Below are 7,514 nucleotides of genomic sequence, written 5' to 3'. Positions count from 1 at the left end.
ACTTTTAAAAAATGTATTTTGATGAAAAAAAGGATCAAACAAGGACTAAAATTGTGCTAATTTTGAAGAAAAATACTCTAGGTACAGAAGGCCTTTGACAGAAAAGCTACAGAATTTTGAATTCTGTGACGTGGCAGCAAAAAATGCTTAAAAATGAATTAGAAGGGAAACCAGGAAGGCACATTCATTTCTGCCCAAAATAGAACCCACCCACCCGCCACCCGACCAAGATTCATCTCCGGCTATGAAGTTACGGTACAAGCGATTGTTTGGACGATTCATACCCATTTCAATTTTCCCACTTATTTTTTCCAGAATTGCGTTTGGTCTTCAATTTTAATGGGGTTGATTGCGTCTTTTACTTTCCAGAATTGCAACTGGTCTTCAGTTTTTGTTGAGATTGTTTATGGTTTCCGTATAGCCTGTAGAACCACCCAGCCATCTAGTGTTTTCTTTCATGATTGCAGTTTCTTAATGAAGTGAAATCTGTTAAGTAATTTTAATATTATTACATAAGAAACTCAAACAGAAGACCCATCTTGATATAACACGCTGTTTCACCTGAATGTTAGGAGGAAAGTCACTCTCATAAACTTATTTGGTCCATTATTTACTCTAGCTTGGAGGTTCAACCAATTATTCTACATCTCTTTGTTCTTCCCTATATACAGATTCTTCATATTATGTGCAAGACAAGCAAATAATAGAGTAAGGTCAACAAGGCAATCCTATTTAATCATATTTTTAGTAGTGAAAATGAACTCTTATCAGGATTCAATTAACCAAGCTTGCAGTCCAAATTAGACGAAATTAAGTGTTTTTGGTTGATGGAGTGCACTAGAATTTTTGGTTGATGGAATGCACTAGAAGATTAAATGCAAGAACAACATTTTACAACAGCTTCTTGTTTTACCCAGAAAGTAGCATAGCTNATTTAGTTCTTGATTTCTCGAACCAGTGTTTCTGTATTTGAGATTAAGGTTATTATTTGAAAATTTCGGGGGACTGAACTTTAGATTAAGGAGTTTCGGTATATTAGAGAGCGGAAAAAATAGGAAATATGGAAAAATACGAGCTTGTGAAAGATATAGGTTCTGGTAATTTTGGTGTGGCAAGGCTTATGAGGAACAAGGACACGAAAGAACTCGTGGCTATGAAATACATCGAAAGAGGACACAAGGTTTGTACCCTCTGTATGTCATAGCAGATCACTGGCAGTGTTATCAATATTGTGTTTTGTGGGCGTTGTGTGTGAAAAGCTTTTCTGCATTTCAGGCTTCTTTTATTTAGATGTGCATATGATTTATTTATGTGATTGAATCGTGTTGAAGTTTGTGAATTGGCGCTCAACTTCATTAGTTTTTTGGTGTAGATCGATGAGAATGTAGCACGAGAGATCATAAATCACAGGTTTCTTCGGCACCCAAATATAATTCGGTTTAAGGAGGTGAGAAACTCTTTCCAAGCTATCTCCTATTCATGGGATTATTGGGGAATGAAGTAAATTTATGGTTATAAACTTGAGTAATGCTATTTAGGTGGCGCGTGGCATTAATTGATTGGTAGAATTAAGTGACTTATTTACATATTTTGTTTAACCAATTATCTAGTGCCACTTAGATTTGGTTTGCAACCTCACTGGGGCTACAAAGCATTATTCTATAAACTTTTCCATGCTAGTGGTATGTTTAGTAAGTTGGATTAGTGAGCTCTTGACGGTATTAAATAAAAAAATAAAAAATAAAAAGTTAAAATTTTGTCCAGTTTTCTATCCAATACAATACAATGCTGCTTACTATACAGACGCTAATTTCCTGCAAAGGTTTCCTTTCATTTACTTTTCTTGTTTATGGTGGTGGGCATTAAATTTTCAGGTTGTTTTGACTCCCACCCATCTTGCCATTGTCATGGAGTATGCAGCTGGCGGTGAACTTTTTGAAAGAATCTGCAGTGCCGGAAGATTCAGTGAAGATGAGGTATTATAACACCCCCTCCACCCTTTCTCTTCACTGTGCTGCTGCAAAATGGTGATATGGGGACTCTAAAGAAACACAAATGTTGGCATTCTAAATTTGTTGAATTTTCTTATGATTAACGGTTTCCTCTTCAAATTTTTAGTCCAGGTACTTCTTTCAGCAACTTATATCTGGAGTTAACTACTGCCACTCCATGGTAAGTGAAGATTAGTAATTTACTAACCTGTACCTGAACTCGTATTTGTACATCATTTGTCTTATATATGTTTTAATATTTGCTACTATATTTCCTTGATTTCCTCTTGATCTGCAGACAATATGCCATAGAGATTTGAAGTTGGAGAATACCCTTCTGGATGGAAGTCCTGCACCACTGCTAAAAATATGCGACTTTGGTTACTCAAAGGTATTACACTGTCGTCTACAAAGTTTGTAATTTTGTTGATTATTTGAAAGAACTCTCTAGCTTTTCCATTACAAGCACATTGTAATTACTATGCTTGCATTTATATTCTTTAGTCATCTCTGCTGCATTCAAAGCCCAAATCAACAGTTGGCACACCAGCTTATATTGCTCCGGAAGTTTTATCTAGAAGAGAATATGATGGAAAGGTAAACATGTTGTGACATATTAGTACTGGTGCTACTCAATGTTTCTCAAATTTCCTTCCATATTCTTTAGTTTATTGTGGCTAATATTTCCTATATTCACGAAAATGATTTATAATATTTGGAAATTTAGATGTTTTCTTTTGATAAATTTATAAGAGTTCATTAACCTCTATACTAGCAAATAGCTCAAGATAAATACACCCTTCATTAAACATTGAATTGGTGTATTCTCTCTGTCTAGGCACGCATTTGCAGCAGAAATATAATTGTTTTTGCTCTGCATGTTTTGCTAACTTTTGTGTGTTTATCTTGTTATTCAGTTGGCTGATGTGTGGTCATGTGGAGTGACCCTTTACGTGATGCTGGTTGGAGCATACCCTTTTGAAGACCAAGATGATCCAAAGAACTTTAGGAAAACTATCCAAGCAAGTTTCTTCATTTGATCGTTTTAAATTTTACGAGGCTCTAGTATTTTGCATTTCTGAGAAACACGAAAAATTGTTCTGATTGTTGCTAACGCGTCCTTTGATGTTCTTTTCCAGCGAATAATGGCTGTTCAGTACAAGATCCCAGACTACGTACACATATCTCAAGATTGTAGGCACCTACTTTCCCGTATATTTGTTGCCAATCCAGTCAGGGTATGTACACTGTTAACGACTATTAAGTTTGTTGGGAAACAATTTCAGGCCTATTTGTGTGGACACCTATTATTTTAAACTAGGCTATATTTAGTATTTACTACTATTGTTTCACCTAAAGAGTGATGTTAACTACCCCTTTGTATACCTTTTTACTACTCTCTTATGTTATGTCATTGGTCCCTTGTTCACAATGGGAATGGAAACTATTCTGTTGTTGTGAATTTTGTTGATATGCCATAGGAAAATGAATTTAACATTATTTCAACCTTGCTCAATGCCTTTGTAGTTATCTGTCGAAGGATAAATTAACAGCACCACTTACCAAACTTGTACTTAGCCCCTGTTTGATTCCTTTAAATTAATTTATTTCTTAGACTCATTTTCAAGTACACATTCACATAATAAGATATTCTACACGTGAACCCAAAATTTTTCCTCATTTTTTAACTACGCATTCTCCAAAAAATAATTTTCAAACTATATTTTTTAAATTTTAAGGCCACCAAACTAGGGCTTAGTTTGTTTTGTAGTAGCAATAGAAGACTATTCTGGATTTTATACATTGGTTTCATGCACAAATGTATCACTATATAGATGTTCTGTTGGTGCAGAGAATTACAATCAACGAAATCAAGTCACACCCGTGGTTTTTGAAAAATCTACCAAGAGAACTAACTGATGCAGCTCAGGCCTTGTATTATCAAAAAGGAAACCCTACCCATTCCGTTCAAGGTGTTGAGGAAATAAGGAAAATCGTGGAAGAGGCCAGGACTCCTCCTCAGGCCTCTCGTTCACTTGGAGGCTTTGGTTGGGGAGGCGAAGAAGATGAGGACAAAGATGAAGAGGTAGAAGAAGAGGATGAAGAAGACGATGATGAGTATGAAAAACAAGTGAAAGCCGCACATGCAAGTGGAGAAGTGCGTCTCTCTTGAGGCCTCCTATTTACCTCTCAAGTAGAATTATATCTGAATTTTCATGGTAAATAAGTAAGTGTGTAAATTGCAAGAGGCTTGTGCTTTTGAATTACTGGGGTAATAAATTTGGACGATGAAGTTTGAGTGTGTTTGTGTAGAAATGGTGTGATTCTATAAATTTGATCTTGTCAATGGATTTCGATGTAGATTTGAAAATTATGGTTACTCCAGCTTTTGTTGTTTTCTGGATTGTCTTTTGTTGAGATTTCTAGTTCAACTGTGAATTTTGATCAATTTCTTCGACTATGCGTGGACAGTTGATGTGTGATTACTATGTCAAGACTCGTGTAATTGTTGTGAACGTGTAGATGTAATTTGACACCTGCGTTCAAAAAACTGTTGGTTAGAAAATGTTTTTGGCTAAGCTTAAAAACGGATGAGTTAAAGTTTTAAGGGAAAGTATGAGATTGTTTACTTATTTAGAGCATATTTGCCTAGTTTTAAAAGAAGTAGGAGTTAATTTATAAGCATAATTTCTGAAGTTACTTACCTTGTAAACACATATTTCCTGGAAATTACTGCTTGTGAACCTTTGAAAGCTCAACCGAACTAGCAATGATGGATGGCTTGTAAAGTGGAGGTTGATGTCAAAATTTGGTTCCAGTACGTCTTCTTGTTCCATACTTATCCTAGGATTCAATTGGGATTATCCCAATGTATGTAGGTGTAGTTGGTTGCCTCAATATCAGCACGGATGGAAGGCTAGGACACAACTGATTCATAATAGAGATGCTGACTCAAACTAAATGAGAAGGGAAGGGAAGGGAAGGGAAGGGATGGTTCAACTATAGCCTAGAGATGATAGTATGCGAGATATAACCACTTTTAGCATATCAAACCAATTCTCTAAAAAAGGGGTTCGTGAATAAGATGCACCGTGCTCGGACTTAGAGTGATACCGATAAAACAGAAAACCTGGAGGGAATTTCTCACAAAGAGGAAAGCCTTGATTAGAAAGTACAAAATTTTCTACCGTCAATGAATCAAATACAGTCGTATTAATAACCAATGCAATGTACTATTGCATCAAGACCTAGAATGAATGTGAAAACAACATCAAAGAATTGTGTGATACTACAGCTACAAACGTTTATCTACAAAAAGAATCGCTCCCAATCAAAGGCTGAGAAGTGAATCCTCACCTCCAAGCCGTATAAACTTCCCTTCATTCACTTTACGAGAGCTGCACAACATATAGCTCCAAGTCAGAAGACCCCTATCATCATAACAAGTTGATCACACAACAAGCTACGAACAATTTGATTGTTCTTGTCAAGTTAGCAAATCTAAAGTCTTTCTTTTTATGATTAGGCATCTTTCAATGTTGCCTCTTATTTTCATAAAGATAGAACCTTTCATAGCTTGGTGCAACGAACAGCCCGTTAGACCCCCCAAGTTGCCACAATATTTGGGGCTGTCTTTCTCCACACATACCGCCAACGAGCTAAGATACGGAACATAAGTACAATATAAAGAGGTTGAAAGCTTGTCATCGTACCTATAGATGGGACATCATTAGTGCACTTCCAAGAATATAGCAATAAATTCGCAATAAACAATCTTGCCATACCATATGGGTAGGGGAATATGACTCACTCCCCTACTTAATCCGGTAACGACCTTCTAGGAAACGTGTGCTTCGCCTCTCCATGCATTACATATTCCCTTCAGGTTAGTGGGTATGAAAATTCCGTCACTATTGCTGCACCATTCCTCAGATGTGTGGGCATCTACAATTTCCCCTACACCTCTTCCTGCAATACCTTATACAGCTCCCTTGACATTACCTTCACCTTATGCACTTTTGTATTAGTTCCTCAGTAGACGGCTCCTTTGACCGTTGCCTCACCACGCATGTCAAAGCATTCCTCACAAATGTCCCCACATGCTTTTGTCATGCCCTTGCGAAACAAACGTTCATGCCATAGGCAAAACTACATAACGTATGCCTAAACTTCTATCATCCTCAAATCTTTCCATCCTCGATTTTGCTTGCTTGCCAATCGCTTTGCCAAATGTTGGCGGTCACAAAATCTTCTCCGCATGAATGTATGCTATTCGCCTTAGGTAAACCAACAACATACTTTCGAAGCAAACCTGTTCTAACACCACATGTAATGGACCACCCATTTAGACCCCGAGATACCACAACACACGAGACCTTTCTCTACACATGCGACCGACAAGATATGCAACATAAACCCAATATAACGAGGTAGGAAGCTTGTTATCGTACTTGTACATGGGACATCGTTAGTGCACTTTCAATAATATAGCAAAATACCCGCAACCATGTGTTTGGTAAAGAGAATAATCTTCTGCTTTGAAAATAATCAAAAATAAAAAGTGTTCAATTGGAACATGAAAATGTGACTAAATGGTTCTAGTTACTCTTTGAGACAGTGGAAGAAGGGAGGGGATTCTCGGTGCCTTGTGGTGTTCAGTTATACTAGAACAATCGAATGCTTATCCTAGATATAGAGCCCAATGAAAGCGTTAAGCGCAATTAGATCCATTGTTTGGGGTAAGCAATCTTATCATACCACGTGGGTAGGGAAGTTCTTTTAGCTATATGATATTATTCCTCTTTTAGTAGCTAGGTATCTAAATTAAGTATCATATCACGCGATACACGATATGACTTAGTACCGTAAAATATCTGAAGTCGGAAAGAAGTGTAAAGTTGAATTTCAACATGGTTTCTTTAATCCCTAGCTAAGTCATCGATAGCTTTAACAAAATCTCAGTCATCTAATTTCCCCAGTCACTTTTGGGTAGTCTTAAATGACAATTTTACCCTTTGGTGAAAATTTATAGTAGGCTCGTGCAGTAATAAAATAGATAGAGGACATAACAGGGAGACATTACTATGAGAGAGAGAGAGAGAGAGAGAGCGAGAGAGTTGTATAAAGAGTAATCGACATTACTAGATATGCGTACATAACTAACGTGTTGATCATGATATTTCCTATTTATTTACGACTATCCTTAATTATTTGTTCTCTTGAGAAAGGCTTGTGAAATGTCCATAATTTTGATCGATGAGACTTAAACAAAATAGAAATGATGCTAAACAATAGAGTGGATTGTTATAGATCTTCTCTCCATGTATTTCCTTATTCAATCATGCTACATGTACATAATCTTTTACATCAAATTTGACATCTCTTGAATTGACGAATTTTTGTACATTAATTTTAACAACACTTTTTCTTATAAGATTTCCTACACAGGAATCATATTTCTTCCTTATTTAAGCTTCACATTAATTTGTCTTCTTCATAAACACACCCCCTTGAAAAAGGAAA

General features: G+C 36.4%; 1 protein-coding gene across 1 annotated transcript; it reads left to right on the top strand.

Moving 5' to 3' along the window:
- The first annotated feature begins 934 nt into the window (after nt 1–934).
- On the top strand, nt 935–4,396 carry LOC111383455 (serine/threonine-protein kinase SRK2A-like). The gene is made up of 9 exons (XM_023007570.1): nt 935–1,180; nt 1,373–1,447; nt 1,875–1,976; nt 2,119–2,172; nt 2,290–2,382; nt 2,496–2,588; nt 2,909–3,013; nt 3,131–3,229; nt 3,844–4,396. The coding sequence occupies exons 1-9, from the start codon at nt 1,061–1,063 to the stop codon at nt 4,162–4,164; spliced, it is 1,062 nt and encodes a 353-aa protein (XP_022863338.1). The 5' UTR covers nt 935–1,060; the 3' UTR covers nt 4,165–4,396.
- The last annotated feature ends 3,118 nt before the right edge of the window (nt 4,397–7,514 follow it).

This window comes from Olea europaea, unplaced genomic scaffold (assembly GCF_002742605.1).
Source record: "Olea europaea var. sylvestris unplaced genomic scaffold, O_europaea_v1 scaffold2692, whole genome shotgun sequence".
NCBI lineage: Eukaryota > Viridiplantae > Streptophyta > Magnoliopsida > Lamiales > Oleaceae > Olea > Olea europaea.
Note: the sequence above shows the minus strand (reverse complement) of the source record. Positions and strands in the feature narration are given on the sequence as shown.

Bases quoted from the DNA above. Each gene is read 5' to 3' on its own strand.
- LOC111383455 (XM_023007570.1), top strand. From the start codon at position 1,061: ATGGAAAAATACGAGCTTGTGAAAGATATAGGTTCTGGTAATTTTGGT. The intron at 1,448-1,874 runs GTGAGAAACTCT...TTAAATTTTCAG, and splicing joins ATATAATTCGGTTTAAGGAG to GTTGTTTTGACTCCCACCCA. The intron at 3,014-3,130 runs GCAAGTTTCTTC...GTTCTTTTCCAG, and splicing joins ACTTTAGGAAAACTATCCAA to CGAATAATGGCTGTTCAGTA.